Source organism: Bos javanicus, chromosome 3 (assembly GCF_032452875.1).
Source record: "Bos javanicus breed banteng chromosome 3, ARS-OSU_banteng_1.0, whole genome shotgun sequence".
Classification (NCBI taxonomy): Eukaryota; Metazoa; Chordata; class Mammalia; order Artiodactyla; family Bovidae; genus Bos; species Bos javanicus.
The window spans coordinates 58,118,018-58,134,605 of record NC_083870.1 but is presented as its reverse complement, the minus strand read 5'-3'; the positions used below and the strand labels follow the sequence as shown (position 1 = coordinate 58,134,605).

At 40.8% G+C, this 16,588-nt stretch overlaps 1 protein-coding gene across 3 annotated transcripts in view; it reads right to left on the bottom strand.

Annotated features, from left to right (window-relative positions):
• COL24A1 (collagen type XXIV alpha 1 chain) overlaps nt 1-14,899 on the bottom strand; it is a 398,952-nt gene extending 384,053 nt beyond the window's left edge. Inside the window, exons 1-3 of one of the 3 annotated variants that reach the window (XM_061411389.1) lie at nt 14,120-14,899; nt 13,770-13,900; nt 2,075-2,139 (exon numbers count right to left, since the gene is read on the bottom strand). In XM_061411389.1, the coding sequence (XP_061267373.1) occupies nt 2,075-2,139; nt 13,770-13,825 (121 nt within the window). In that variant the 5' untranslated portion in view covers nt 13,826-13,900; nt 14,120-14,899. The remainder of the gene's footprint in view (nt 1-2,074; nt 2,140-13,769; nt 13,901-14,119) is intronic. The other 2 variants (XM_061411390.1, XM_061411391.1) reach the window with 2 other exon arrangements.
• Between the last annotated feature and the right edge of the window lie 1,689 nt (nt 14,900-16,588).

Below are 16,588 nucleotides of genomic sequence, written 5' to 3'. Positions count from 1 at the left end.
TACTGCAATTTTCATTTCATTTTTGTGCTCAAAAGCATACAATTTTATAAAATTAAAGAAGTTTTTAAAATATTTTTCTTATGTGAAATCTTAAAAGGTGTTCACCCTGAAATAAAACAGTACATTTTGCATTCTATAAATGAAACCTTAAGGTTAAAAGAAAGATATTTCTTTCATATACTCCCTTCACTGGTTCTGAATTTTTAAAAATTTATTCATAAATATTCAATTTTCCTTCTTTGTTTAGGTTTTCAATATTTTGATAATGACACATTTTATACATTATTAAACTTATAACATTAACAGATGGCAATTGTAAAGCAACAGGATTTATAATGGAAAGAGGTGTTTTGGGGTTTTTTTTTTTGTTTGGTTTTGGTTTTTATTTGGAGCAGGGGGCAGGAATGGTGCAGATGTGACAGACCCAAATTCAAGTCTTAGCTATATAAGCCTGGGCCAGCACCTTCCTTGAGCCTCAGTTTCTTCATCTATAATAATCACCCTACTGGTTCATTATGAGGATTAGAATAGCATATATAAAATTCCAGCAAAGGACAACACATGAAATAGATATTAATAATGACAATTCTCCTTTTCTTATCTTCTCTGTTGTCCAAGAGGCTTAATTTTAAAGAACCTGTAGACTCTGCAGTCTAAGTACCTGAGTTCAAATCTTGGTTCTCCCATTTATTATTAGCCTGCAACCCTTAGGGTAGTTATTTATTCTTCTTAACCTTGGACTCAGCAACTCATGGGCATAATTATTAAAACTCCTCAATGAAGTGGTGACGAAGAAAACATATCCTGCTAGCACAGTGACTGGTACTTAACAAGTTCTCAGAAACTAATAGAATAAAAACAAGAAATTGAAAGATAGTTTCTCTCAGCAGTTCAGTTCAGTTGCTCAGTTGTGTCAGAATCTTTGCGACTCCATGGACTGCAGCACGCCAGGCTTCCCTGTCCATCACCAACTCCCAGAGCTTGTTCAAACTCATGTCCATCGAGTTGGTTATGCCATCCAACCACCTCATCCTCCGTTGTCCCCTTCTCCTCCTGCCTTCAAACTTTCCCTTTTAGTTTAGCAAACTAAAGTAACAAATGACTTGGTCAAGAATAGCACTTCATGAAGTTACATGCGACCTGATTTAATGATCTTCCCATAAAAGACAATTAGAAAATGCCTTCTGTGATACATTTTAATTCATATTTGTGTTACTTGACAGAATACTTACCTTTGTCCACCTATCAGTTTGGTCAAACGGAGTACCACCCCTCTGTGCTCTCTTTCTACCTACAGCTATTTTACTTTCTAATATTATTCAATAAATTGACCAAATTGACAAGTGACTCTTTGCTCATTGAAAAGTTGGTTCTATCAAGTGAGCACTTTTTTTACCCTTTGACAAAGGCACTTGTATTTTTTTTTCACTTTTTGGAGCCAAAAGCATTATTTTCTTCACATTTCAATCACTGGCAATCAGGATATTATGTGGTAAACAGAAAATATTATTTAAATGCTGTTTAATAAATGAATAAATTAGGGTATACATGATATCAGAAACTCTATCACCATACTACCAGAGCAACTAGCTACCAAACAAAAACAAAACCTTGAACTATTTTCCAAACCTCTCCATTTGAATTAAATGAAATCCCAAGCCCACTACTATGCAAAATTTTGTTTCTTAATGATGTAAATCTAGATGGAACATTTAGCGTATGCTTGCGTTGTTTCAAGAAGTGCAAAGGTAATTCAGTTACAGTTAGCCACCCCCAATAACTCCCACTTAAAATGAAGTCACAAACAAAGTCTTTCTACTATACAAAACTTCCCTTTTACAGAGAGTTTTCTTAAAAATGTAAGTAATTTCACAGACAGAAGATATGAGTAATTTCTTAAAGGTCATATTTCCCCCCAAATTGGTTTTTTCACCCTTACATTCTCATTGTACTCTGTAGAATTTTTTATTCCTTAACACTGAATTTAAGGTTATAATGACTTTAAAGTGATATACTTTTGCTTTCGGGAATCCAATTTTTCACATAAGAATAAGTAACAAGGTAACATTCTTACCTTGATCTTGTGCATGAACAGTACCCCCTGACACACATAGTACAATAAAATGAAGAAGCAGTTTCCTAAAAATAAAGAAAAAATTGGGAAAAACTTAGTTGGACATTTATGATCTGTAAGTTATAAAACCCAAAATAAACTCTAGTGAAGGATTAAGAATGAAGCTATTTTTAATTCACACAGTATTTTAATCCTAATGCTGATTAAAAGCAAGAGCCCCGAATTCAAGTTTTGGTTCTGTCACTATGTGTCTTGGGCACCCTATTTAATAATCACTCTGTGCCCTAGTGTTTCCATTCATTAAATCCATCTCATAAGGCTTTTTGAAGATTAACTAAAAAGCTTCAAGTACCCAAAACAGTCCCTGGCACAGAGGAAAAACTCAGTAAATGTGAACTAATACAAGTGAAATTATTATAAGTGGTATATATTATGCCAAATCGCCACACATGCAATTTTACACAAAGTAAAATTATTGGCAGATTGGCACAAAATACAACTTACAGTCACTTAACTACAGTTATTATAAATTTATGGGATCAGTTATTTGTTTAAACGTTTTTACATAAGATCTATTTGAAGATTATATTCAAATCACTTGTACTAGATTCATGACTGATTCTAAAAATATAACAACCTGCAGATATCAACAATGACCACTGTGATTAGTGTAATTGTAAACACCATACTCAAACCAACTACAAATCAAAATGTTCATTCATGTTGATTAGTGACATAGAAAACACTTTACAATTTTTTAGCTTAATCAAACTTTTCATAGATTTTGTTGATTAGTCTTCATAATTGGCTTTATCTACCTCCCAGCTGAAAATCAGAGATAATTTCAAAAAGTAATGAGCATGCTGAAAATATTTTATGATCTAGTTTTTCTTGCTAATATAGACTCTGATTCTGTTCAGTCTAACTCAGAGACTCCCCAAATGATATTTCTGAAAATACAGGTCTGCAAAGAGTGACGACAAAGCCCTTTGAAAATCATTTTTAGGTTCCTGCTGTGCTAGCAGTAATCAGTACATTTTCTATTTATCACCAAAGCTATGTTTTTACCTTTGTCAACAAGAATAAGGAACATGTTAATGTGAAAAAGTGAGCCAATATAAAATTATACTATTTATTTATAAGTTGGACACAACTGAGCGACTTCACTTCACTTCAGTATATAAAATGTATACTGTAAAATTATACTATTTGAACAGAACAGTTTTTAATAAGACTTTGATAAAATATTTATTAACTATACAAATCAATTTTAAATCATAGAAATTTCAACTGATATGTGCAAATAGTTGAACCACGATGAAATAGAATAAAAAATTTTGTTTCCTAGTTACACTAGCCGTGTTTCAAGTAAGCAAAACAGCCCCCTGAGAATAGGAGCCAACGTGCTGGATTGCACTGCTATGGTTTTCCACCATTGCAGAAATTTATACTGGACAGTACTGGTCTTAAATTTCTATTAGATAACACTTCAATAAAAAATTATTAAATTTTTATAATACTTAAAAAATTCATGTAGCTATTACTTTAAAATCTTTTAAATAAAGCCTAACTTAATATCTTCAGATTCATTTGGTATCCAGATATGTGGATTGCATCTTTTCTTTTGAATTGTTACACAGTAAGTCCCCTACATATGCACTTCCAAGTTTCAAACTTTCAAAGATGTAAACGTGCTTGCCAGCCCCATATGCCAGTTCTTGCACTACTATACTTTTTTCTCAAATGTTAGTATGCCAACATTTTTGGTTTTTTGTGAAAAATCCAGATTCTGGGCCTTCCCAGAGACTTCATAAATTTGAAGTGGATCCTCAGCATGTACACATTTTTAACCAAGTGATCTAATACTGATTGTGTATGTACCAAACTCTGAGAAAAAACAATTTAGAATATTTACTGTTAATAGTTACATTGTACTTAAAATAATCTAATATTAATACTTTGCTTAAATCACATACCTAATTTTATAATATGACACAAGATTTGACCTTAAAAAAAAAAATTCTTTTCTGCTACTCTAGATCATGGTTTTCAAACAGGAGCATGTAACAGAATCACCTAGAGGGCTTGTTAAAGATTCTGGGCTCCACCCTGAGAGTTTCTGACTCAGTAGGTCGGGGTGGAGCTCAAGAATTTGCAGTTATGACAAGTTCCCAGGCAATGCTGATGCTGCAGATCTGGGGCATCATACCCTGAGGACCACAGTTCTGGAACAGGTGATGCTCAAGAGATGGTATGAGGCCTACTTGTTTTTCAGCTTCTTACCATAGCTGATTAGTGGACTCACCTGGTGACTTCTAAAAACTACTAATACTTGGGTTCTGCCCTCCCCAACCCCACCCTCAGAGATTCTGACTTTAATTTGTTTTACAGGGATTTTTAAACACTTCCCAGGTGATTCTAGTGAGGAAAGTTGGGGACAGCAGTGTGAAATGAAAATGATTTCCTTGGGTCCTCCAGGATGAATCCTAATGTCATCTAGAATTTGAGTAAAAGAAGGCACTTTTCCTTTCAAATTTGTATTTTCAACTGGCAGCATGTGCATCGGTAAGACTAGAAAATAGCTCAGGATTCCAATCACTGAAGGAGAGTATATCAGAATTATGCTGTTTTAATCGAAAATGGAACATGAAAGGAAGCACTTCTCACCTGCCCAAAGTAATCCAGTTCACTGAGAGTTTAGAAACAACTGAAAAGGCACTTTTCCATTCCAATACAGCTAAAGTACAACTAGCACTATTCACCAGGCAATTCAGTCAACTCGTGGACTTCCCCAATGACCTCAGGGGATAAAAATGGAAGACAAGAGTTCTTTCTAGACATGTTAACAAGTCTATTCCTGGTGTGAGGCAGGAAAACCTGAACACATCAAATATCATCCCTTAGCCAGGTGATTTTAGGAGATTATGACAAGTCAGTTGAGCCACACCTTATATAAGTGTACCTACTTACTAACTTGATGACTAACAGAGAGGTAGAGATCAATGATATAGAACAGATTTTCTTTATCTTTTTCTAATTCTGCCCCAAACTTACAGCCAACTGCTGGGCAGCATCCCAGAGGCCTGCAAGCCTTATAGGTGCCCAGCCACTAAACTGAGAGCCCAGAAACAGAGAAAGAGACATCAACGGCTTATTGAAAAGGGGTCTTAAGAACCTGAAGGAAAAAAAAAAAAAAGTCCTGGAGCAATACCTCCACCGTGCCCAGCAGACTCCAAGCAGGACACGGCCATAACCTTCCAGAGGAAGAGAAGGCTACCATTTATAGGGCAGAACTGCCATCATGTTGGCTCATCAGTTACCAGGGAAACCAGGGGCAGGGACAAACAGGTAGGCAGTTACTAATTAAGTCCTACAATTAGGAAGACTAGATAATCATGTGAGTGAAGCAGGAGCTGGTGGAGCAGAAGACATACAGGGAGCAAGAGGATCGCCATCTTGAATGGCCTAACCATACAACTAAGGAAGAACAGGAAAAATTTAAGTTCCTCACCAGGTGTTCAAAGTCCTTATCATTCAGCTCCAACCTCCTTTTCTTTTTCTTTTTTTAAAAGCAATAAATAGGGACCAATTACATCTGACATCCCAAAGCTCCAGCCACACCATGTTTTTCTCTATTCTATGGACAAACTTTGTTAAGTACCTGAAAAGATCTCAGTCTCCATCTATCAGAATCTTAAGTATCATCAAAGCCTAATATGAACACCTGCTCCATGAATTTTTCCCATCATCCCTAGAGAGGACTGCACCTTTTCCTCCCCTTTGTACTCTTGATGCTTTAATTATAACTTTATTATAGCCCATATGTGCTGTATCTTTTACGATTAATTAGTAATAAATATCTGAGCAAGTAACAGGTCTTCACCTTTTGTCACTTTCTTACATAAAATTGACACAATCGATATGTTAAAACAGGAACAGAATAAACAGCAAGATCTCTCAATGACTGAGGAATTTAGTTCTTCCCTATAAACCTAATTCTTTTAACACTTAGGAAAAGTTAAGTAAAATAGGGGCACTTTTAGTTGGATGTCCAAAGAGAGAAAGAAGAATTAAAAAAAAAAAAAATCTTCTGTGGTAGGGTAAATGGAAGGCTTCTTCTTTTTCATTTTAACTGTTCTTCTCATCTTTGAAGTGGGAAGACAGAGAAGAGATCAAACCTAATTGATATAATCAGCTTGATAAAGAGCCCAACTCTATCAATGAGTAAAATGATGTTTAACGAATCCAAGCTTTCTGGGAAATGCATGAATTCAAGCTTTCTGGGAAACGTCTAGTTAAGTTGCACTTGTTTATTTCTTTGCTTTTGCACTGTCCACCAATGATTTTACACTTATAATACATTTACTTAATAAAGAAAAAATATCACACTTCCACATTAGCAAATGATAAGAGTTCTCAAGGGTAGCAGTGTTTCGTGCTTCTGCTGTTGCGCTGTGCTTATTGTACTAGACATGCTGGAGTCCTTAAGTAAGTTAAAACTAAAACTGTATTAAGTTGTTGCAGAGAAAATAACATGGTTAATAAGAAAATAACAATAGACTAGGAGTCAAAAGATTAGTCCTAGATCTATTTCAAACTCATTGTGTGAGCTTGGGTAGGTTATTTCAAGGTTTTGAGTCTTAGCTGACTCATCTATCATGTGATAACAATATAAATTTTATATTTTAAATTCCAAATATAAAAGCCTAAAATTTGTGTGTATGGTAGACTCCTATTAATATTCTGGCATAGAAGACAAAGATCAAGTTACGCTCTTAGCAAAATGTTCTATAAATCATCATATACAAAGGGCATGTTGTTTAACCACAACTGGGAAAAGGTCCTCTTACCGTTCTGGCCAATTCTTTTTTTAATTAAGTAACCTAAAATAGTCTACTAAGTTTGCTAATTTGTTCATATATTTAGTTAACCCTAACAAAGTTTCCCCGGAGAAGGCAATGGCACCCCACTCCAGTACTCTTGCCTGGAGAATCCCATGGGCGGAGGAGCCTGGTAGGCTGCAGTCCATGGAGTCGCTAAGGGTCGGACACGACTGAGCGACTTCACTTTCACTTTTCACTTTCATGCTTTGGAGAAGGAAATGGCAACCCACTCCAGTGTTCTTGCCTGGAGAATCCCAGGGACAGGGGAGCCTGGTGGGCTGCCATCTATGGGGTCGCACAGAGTCGGACACAACTGAAGCGACTTAGCAGCAGCAGCAACAAAATCTCCCTTTTTTTTTTTTTTTTTTTGTTAGGGTTAAGCAAATAACTCCTGGAGGAGGAAATAACAACCCACTTCAGTAATCTTTCGTGGACTATCCCATGGACAGAGTCTGGTGGGCTAGTCTATGGGGTTGCAAAAGAGTTGGTGGGCTAGTCCATGGGGTTGCAAAAGAGTCAGAGATGACTGAGCAACTCAACAAGAACAGAAAGTCTAGTTAGTATATTAAACATGAATATTTTTCAAATATTCAAATCATGCCTGTTTTTATTCACTTTTTTGTATGTCTGGACCAAGTGTCATTAATGTAAAGTAACAGAAGTACATATACATTTAATAAAATCAGACTAATCTGAAAAAAAATTAACAATATAGTAGGAGACATTCAATAAATGTTCAGAAAATATAATCCATAATATTAATATTGGAGGATATCTAACAAAATGTGAAATACTCTGTGTGTCTGGTCTGCTAGCCACATTTTCAGTTTGACATAAGTCACAGTCAAAACATAACCAGACACGTGAAGGGTGAAGTCCTAGAGGAGATCAAGCAGGAAATAGATATCCAAAGACCAAACTCAGAATATTTAAGGAATTAATATCCACCCCCAGGCATCTTCCCTAAATAATTCTTAGAGCTATTCAACTTTCTCTTTATCTGAAGGGTCTAAGTTACTTTAGGGGAATTTCAGGCATCCTTTTGTTTAGGATACTCACAAGACCCCCAGGTTTTATGATATATGTCTTCAAGCTACTGATGCTCATTCCTACACAGGTTCAATTTGTGATAAGGAACTTTTGTAAAAAGTGAATTGGAGATTTTCATTTAAACCAGTTGGAAAAAGTAAACTAATCTGAAAAACACACACTTGTAATATACATCAAGAATTTCAACAATTTCCATCACAGTACATTTACAAGCCAAAAAATTCTCTAAGTCATGACAGCTTTACAGATTTTGCTCTTTACTAGCTGCTAAGATCCAGAAATAGTAAAATTTCTATCCTTTGTTCCCAAAGTAACGGAAAAACAGTTCTTATCCCAGCAGTGGTGATAAAGTTGGATGATTCAGGGAATAAAATATTGTCAGTAACTTACACAAAATGAATTCAACTCAATAAGTACTTGTATACCTAACCTAGTGTGAAACATACTAGAACTTTTGGTTAAATTCCAAACATACTGGCAACTTCTGAAATAGAAAGGAGATAAATGCTTAAGGACTTCAAGTGATCAAAATACCTGGAGTCCAGTCAGTAGCAGGGAAGAAATAAACATATATATAGTCTCTCCTTGAAATACCACAGAGATTGTTAAACTGATTACTCCCTGTAAAAGTTTCTGGCACATTCTACTGTTGCACAATTGCACTCATCACACACACTAGCAAAGTAATGCTCAAAATTCTCCAAGTTAGGCTTCAACAGTACATGAACCGAGAACTTCCAGATGTTTAAGCTGGATTTAGAAAAGGAAGAGGAACCAGAAATTAAATTGGAGATCAAATTGCCAGCATCCACTGGATCATTGAAAAAGCAAGAGAATTCCAGAAAAACATCTACTTCTCCTTTATTGACTATGAAAGCCTTTGACTCTGTGGATGACAACAAACTTTGGAAAATTCTTCAAGAGATGGGAATACCAGACCATCTGACCTGCCACCTGAGACATCTGCATGCAGGTCAAGAAGCAACAGTTAGAACTGGACATGGAACAATGGACTGGTTCCAAATTGGGAAAGGAGTACATCAAGGCTGTATACTGTCACCCTGCTTATTTAACTTATATGCAGAGTGAAAAGTGAAAGTCACTCAGTCATGTCTGACTCTTTGCAGACTATACAGTCCATGGAATTCTCCAGGCCAGAATACTGGAGTGGGTAGCCTTTTGCTTCTCCAGGGGATCTTCCCAACACAGGGATCAAATCCAGGTCTCCCTCATTGCAGGCAAATTCTTTACCAGCTGAGCCACAGAGTACATCATGTGAAATGCTGGGCTCCAAGAAGCGCAAGCTGGAAACAAGATTGCCAGGAGAAATAATAACCTCAACAATGCATATGATACCACCCTTATGGCAGAAAGCAAAGAGGGGCTAAAGAGCCTCTTGATGAAAGTGAAAGAGAAGATTGAAAAAGCTGGCTTAAAACTCAACATCCAAAAAACTAAGATCATAGCATCCAATCCCATCACTTCATGCAAACAGATGGGGAAACAATGGAAACCATGACAGACATTTTTTCTTGGGCTCCAAAATCATTGCAGATGGTGACTGCAGCCATGAAATTAAAAGATGCTTGCTCCTTGGAAGAAAAGCTATGACAAACATATACAGCATATTAAAAAGCAGAGACATTACTTTGCCAACAAATGTCCATGTAGTCAGAGCTATGATTTTTCCAGTAGTCATGAACAGATGTGACAGTTGGACCTTAAAGAAAGCTAAGCACCGAAGAATTGATGCTTTTGAACTGTGGTGTTGGAGAAGACTCTTGAGAGTCCCTTGGACTGCAAGGAGATCAAATCAGTCCATCCTAAGGGAAATCAGTCCTGAATATTCATTTGAAAGACTGATGCTGAAGCTGAAGCTCCAATACTTTGGCCACCTGATGCAAAGTACTGACTTACTGGTAAAGACCCCAGTGCTGGGCAAAACTGAAGGCAGGTGGTGAAGGGGATGACAGAGGATGAGATGGTTGAATGGCATCACTGACTTGATGGACACGAGTTTCAGCAAGCTCTGGGAGTTGGTGATTGACAGGGAAACCTGGCATGCTGCAGTCCATGGGGTTGCAAAGAGTTGGACGGGACTGAGTGACTGAATTGAACTGACACTACTGTTAAGTAAAAGATTTTTAAATGAATGAATGCATCAAATCTTCAGTCAATGAGATTATCAAGCTGTCTGGACTTTTAACCGATATATAACTCCTCTGACATTTTCCACCTGCACAGTGAACACAAGATCAACAAGTCAGGTCATCTAACCTACATTTATTTAGCTAAGGAAGTAAAGAGTTTTCATGATCTAGTCTCTGTTTCTCTCTCCAGATCCTGCTCCAACCACTCTGCCCCTAGAATGTGTGTTCCAACCAACTTCATTTCTTCTGGGCCCTCAAATGCACCATGCTGTCTCACCTCTGAGCCTTTTACTGTTCTGTCTGTAAAGTTCCATGCCTTTTCCACTTATGTCTCAGTCTAGATTTCATTTCCTCTGGTTAGCCTTTCCTTCCAGTACTATGCCTCCCTATCTTCCCCAACTAACAAGACAGTTAGATGTCCTTCTGTATATATCCTTATGTCATATTTTTGCTGGTTTCATTGTTTATACTTGCTTGTTTCATTTTTCATTTACTATATTAACTGGGCACAATAGAAGGCAGAAATTGTGCTTCAGTCTTATTCAATCATTGTATCCCTTATGCCTAGAATCATGCTAGACACATAGTGAACTCAGTGAACATTTGCTGAATAAATCAGTAAATGAATGATAAGTGAATGAATGACGGAACGTTAGCCTTTTATGAGAATGAAAATGAAATCATCTTCACTTCTCACTCAGAATTACAAATTCTAAAATAAGTCAGAATTGCAAAGCATGGCAAGAAAACTAGTACGGCTATTCTAGTTCCTATAATACGATTTATCATTCTCCTGTAGCTTCAGTTTATCAAGCACAATGTATAAATAACACTCAAAATTACTTTCTATAAATTACAATTCCTCTTCCTAAGACATCCATTTGTTTTAAACATTTATTTGAACACAAAGATAATGAGGCAACTTTAAAAATAGAATTTCATGCAAGCTAGGAAATAGACCTTTATATCCCAAACTTTGTTTACACTTTTGTTTACAGAAATCAATGTACCTATCATTCTTAGTTTTAATTTTTTTTCATTAATTCTACAAATTCACATTAAGAATGTGAATGTGAATCAAAATAAAAGCAGCTCTCTGAAATAAAATGTCTGTAAGGATCTAGTTTTAAAACTGTAAATATTTCTGGGTGACTAATCAGAATTGTGATTTTTTAAAAAACCACCCCTGCTCTTACAAAACATCACCACAAAAGGATGGCGGAAAATTAAAACCTCAGGGGTTACATTAGGCACTCTAAGGTTTAATTCAGTGGCCTGACATTATCATCAGCTAATCAGCTGCTTGTCCCTAAGTCCCTATTCCTATGAGGTTGGTAGCATTTATTTCAAACGGAAGAACTCTGAATTCTTTACGGAAACTGGATTTTTTTCAAGAAACAATTTTCTTAGCTCAATTGGTAACTACGTTTCCCCACTCTACATGTGTGTGGCTGAAGCTGTGAGAGGTTGCAATCTGATGTAATCTTGAATTACCCTCAATTTTCTGCAGTTCACCCTCACTGGGAACTATCATGGAACAAACTTGATATCACAGGAGTCTGCAAGGCCCCTTGCTGGAGGCTGCTTGGAGAACAGGAGAGAGGAGGACCTTCACACAGGATCCTCTACCCATCTGATGCCTCTCCAGGAAGATTCTTTTCCCCAATTACTCATAGTCTAACTTTTCCTCAGAAGTTCCTTGGTGTAATTCATTCTGTTTGGTTTCTCTGCGTCCCTCCCCCCAATCATCTGGACCCAATTTACAAACCCCAAACTGCACAAGAATGTATGCAGGACCTTTTCTGGGAGCGTCTGGAAGGGAAGTGTAAACCAGACAAGACAGGGGCTAAGAGCTGAAGATCTCCTTTAATCTGCGAGGTTGGTCACAACTGCCAAGGGGAATGTTAGTCAGCAACGTGGGCTTCGTGTAGGGGCCAAGGGAAAGCCCTGGGGGTGGGAGCTGGCAGGGAGGGCAAGAAGGGCACATGGATGGAGGGGAACAGGGAGGGCAAGGAGGGCAATGGATGGAGGGGGACGCTGGAGCTGCGGAACAGGAAGTGGAGGACCTCATCCAATCTCTCAGGGTGGCTCTGGAGCCTCAGAGACCCAAGTCTGATTCTACCATTCCACTCACCCTAGTCCAGCGGCCCTCAGGATCCCCTGCACTCCCTACCCTGCTTTCCAAGGCAGGTCCATGCAAGGTGCTTTCACCGAGAGAAGTGGTGAGAAACCTGTCTGGAAAACTGATGAGACCTGCGCGTGAGCAGCTCTGGGTCCAGGAGCCCGCCGGGACTAACCTCTTCTCCGACCCTGGAGAAGAAGTGTCAGGAATCCCGCCCTCCCCCTTGCCCCAGGGGGGCCGGGCACACCCCTGCATGGACGCACGTGGTGGCTGAGGTTTTGAGCTTTCCCGCTCACTGATTCATTCTGCAGCGGGCGCGTGGGTATGTGCGTCCTTGTCAGTGGGGAAGCCGGCTGCCCGCCCAGGCTTCCAGAGGTCGAAGGAGAGAGTGCGCGAGCCCTAGCCAGGCTCGGCTGCCAGCGGCTGGGAAGCACATGTTCATACAAACACTGCCACAAGGCGGTCTTTCTCTGCACTCCGCCTCCGCCTGCCCTTAGCTGGCACCCTCGGTCCTGCCCCCCCTGCCCTCCTCCTTCCTACTCTCCCGCTTCGCAGCCTAGTAGCAGAGAACGACCACAGCCGCCTTCGTCCCTCCTGGCCCTGAGGCCAAAACCAAACTTCTATAACCCACTGACATCTTCCAGGAAGGGCCAGGACAGCCAGCCAAGGCCACGCGCCCCCTACCCTTCATCCACGCTCTTCTCCCACTGAGGCAGTGGGAGCCGGTACAATGCCCAAAAAGCAGATGAAGTGCCAGGGAGGGCCGGTGAGATCACTCCCTGGGAGCAGCAGCCCCGTGGGCCCCCCGCCCTCCGCACCGGGGTCCAGCCCCTTCCCCAGTGACACTCCAGTGAGCAGGGGGCAGCCTGGGCCCCAGATGGGCAGCACGTTTGTTGGCCTCCTAATGACTAGAGACCAACTGCCTCTGTGTCTCATGATTCCAGGAGCTCCCTGATGTCCGAGGTTCTGTGGGCACCCTCTCCCCCATTCGGCAACTCTGCCGCATGGTTCAGGCTCCACACACAGAGCCCAGGGGGACCGCGAGCACCCCAGCAGTTCCCAGGCTGGATGCCCAAGGAGCACCGAGGGGAAACAAAACCTCAGCCAGGGCCCTGAGCGAGGAGAACGGAAGGAGGATGCGAGGGCAACGGGAGCTGGAGCCCGGGTGGGCGTCAGAGTCCACTCCGGGGCTGCAAGAGCCGCTACCACCGGCCTCGGGAAGTGAGCCAGCGAGCTGTTCCTCCCGAGCCGCAGGATCTCTTTAGCATAAACTGTCTGAGAGACCCGCTGGCAGGAGGCTTCCTTTCTAGCAGGGTATTTTACAAATTGAGGAGACAAGGGGAGGATGCTGCGGCTGTTCGCCGGCTCCCAACTTCAAAAAAAAAAAAAAGTGCCAAGTAGCTAGGGCGCAAATCTCCAACTGGCTCAGCGGATCCAGGGGGTGGGGAGAGCTGCCGGTCTAACCCCTGCCCCGCGGGTGGGCTACTTACGATTTTGCCGTGTGGGAGACCTGTCCACGCCTTGTCCTGTGGGCTCCTAAATGCATTTGTATGCATTTGTCCTTACAGCGGGGCGCTAACGGAAAACAGAAGCCAACTCCGAACTGCTAAGTGTGCAGGTACTGTCCATGAAAAATGGAAAAAAAAAAAAAGCACATGAAAACGATGCTCTAAAACCTCAACAATAACCAAAAAGGGGAGGGACAAATGGAAGAAGAGCAGAGAAATAGCACCGGGCGGGTAGACTGCTAGGCTGCCCAGGGCCCCAGCTCGGGGTAGCGGACAGGCCCGGGGTGGGTGGCGGGGAGCGCTCCCCTGGGAGGGCGGGCAAGGAGGTACACCTCACTGGCGGGCTGCGGGACGCCGGCAGCAGCGGGAGCTCGGCTGCGAGCGCAGCCCTCGAGTTCACTTGCGGTTCAAAGGCGACTCCGTGACTCCAGTGGAGTCCTCCGCTTTGGGCCTGGGAGGAGAAAGGAGTGGGGGGAGGGCAGGAGATGAAGTGGGGGAGGAAGTCCTTGGAAACAACCCGCGCTGGAACATTTGTCAGACAAGTACACACACCCACTTCGGAAATCTCGTCCGTGCGAGCTGGCCGGTGGCAACTGCAGGCGCTCGGCGTGGACCGCCGCCGGCTGCTTCCTCTGGAAGAAGAGGAGCCCAGCAAATCCGGCCGGTGTTAAATTTCACCGCTCCCTGACTTGCAATGACATCATCAAACACAGTGCACACCTCCCCCTCCACCCCGCAACCTTCCCCCTACCACGCGCCTAGCTGGGGCGCCCCAGTCCGCAAGCCCCCGGGCCCTGGGGCGAGCTCGCAGCCACCCGGCACCGCCCAGACACTCCCGCTTTCCACGCATTCCCGGGGCTTGTAGGTGACTAGTATCCTTCCTCCCAAGCATCCGTGTGCCGTTTCCTTTTTCAGCAGTCCCCAATTTGATATTTTCTCCCGTTTGATGTTTTCTCTCTTGCTGTCTCCCATCCCCCTTTCTCTGTCCTCTTCATACACACGTTCTAAAATCACGTGTAACTCAGCAGAGTCCTTCACTCTCCTCCAATTCTCTTGCCTTTTTTTGTTTTTGCAGCTATGCCTGTGGCCTAAATCATATTATAAACTAACCGCAAATGTTCTCATTAATTCCTTTTCTCACCTTCACTCTTTCAATCGGTCCGCCGTATTACTTTCTACTGATTTTTCTTTCCTGTAATCCACTTTTCTGCCTTCTGCCCTTCTCTCCTATACAATCATGGACTAATGGTCTGCAGTTATACATGTAAAGCACAAGAACACACCACTGCCTTACCAATTTGAATACCTTCTCCAAGGTTTGTGACAAGTTTCTTTTTTGACCTAAGTCCCATTCTCTCAACACCTTTTTTCATACTGAGAAATCTACTTCCAAGATTTGCTCCACCACCCAAAAAAAAAAATTAAGTTCTGATTTATCTTCCTCATTAATAAGACTGGAAATTCCAGGAGGCCAAGGATCTATTATCTCACTCATGATTGTATTTTCAGCATCCCAAATACTATTTGGTATGTCTGTTTAATGAATGACTGCTGTATACAGTGAATATGATATCTTGGAGAAATGATGTTGTCTATTCTGTACACCATCCTAATGAAGCTAATGACCCTTCCACAAAGGCATCTCACATTACACACACATTACAAAGGCTTGGTGCTGCTGCTGCTAAGTCACTTCAGTCGTATCTGACTCTGTGTGACCCCACAGATGGCAGCCCACCAGGCTCCCCGGTCCCTGGGATTCTCCAGGCAAGAACACTGGAGTGGGTTGCATTTCCTTCTCCAATGCATGAAAGTGAAAAGTGAAAGTGAAGTTGCTCAGTTGTGTCCGACTCTTAGAGACCTCATGGACTGCAGCCTACCAGGCTCCTCCGTCCTTGGGATTTTTCAGACAAGAGTACTGGAGTGGGGTGCCATTGCCTTCTCCATACAAAGGCTTAGGTGACCATATTAATGATGGAAACGATTGATGTGGCCTTTGGAAATTGGGAGAGTTTTTCCTTTAAGAACATAGAGTTTAATCCATCCTCCTCAACTTTTTCAACTTTTTATTTTTAAATTTTAGATTTACATAAAAGTTGGTTAAAAAGTAAAGAGAATTCCTATATAAACTTTATCTGACTTCCTCTAATGTTAATATCTTACATAACAGTGTAAATTATCAAAACCAGGAAATTAACACCAATATAATACAACTAATCTATAGATCTCACTCAAATTTTGTCAATTTTCCCAAATGTTCTTTGTTTTGTCCAAGACCTAACCCAGGATAGTTTAGTTAGTTAATTAAGTAATTAATCAAATCATACAGTGGAAGTGACAAATAGATTCAAGGGATTAGATCTGATAGACATAGTGCCTGAAGAGCTATGGACTGAGGTTGTAACTTTGCACAGGAGATGGTGATAAAACCATACCCAAAAAAAGAAATGTAAAAAGGCAAAATGGTTGCCTGAGGAGGCATTACAAATAGCTGAGAAAAGAAGAGAAGCAAAGGCAAAGGAGAAAAGGAAACATACGCCCATCTGACTGCAGAGTTTCAAAGAGTAACAAGGAGAGATAAAGCCTTCCTCAGTGAACAATGCAAAGAAATAGAGGAAAACACCAGACTAGAGATCTCTTCAAGAAAATTAGAGATACCAAGAGAACATTTCTTGAAAAGATGAGCACAATAAAGGACAGAAATGGTGTGGACATAACAGAAGCAGAAGATATTAAGAAGTGGCAAGAATACACAGAAGAAATATACAAAAAAGATCTTCATGACTCAGATAACCACCATG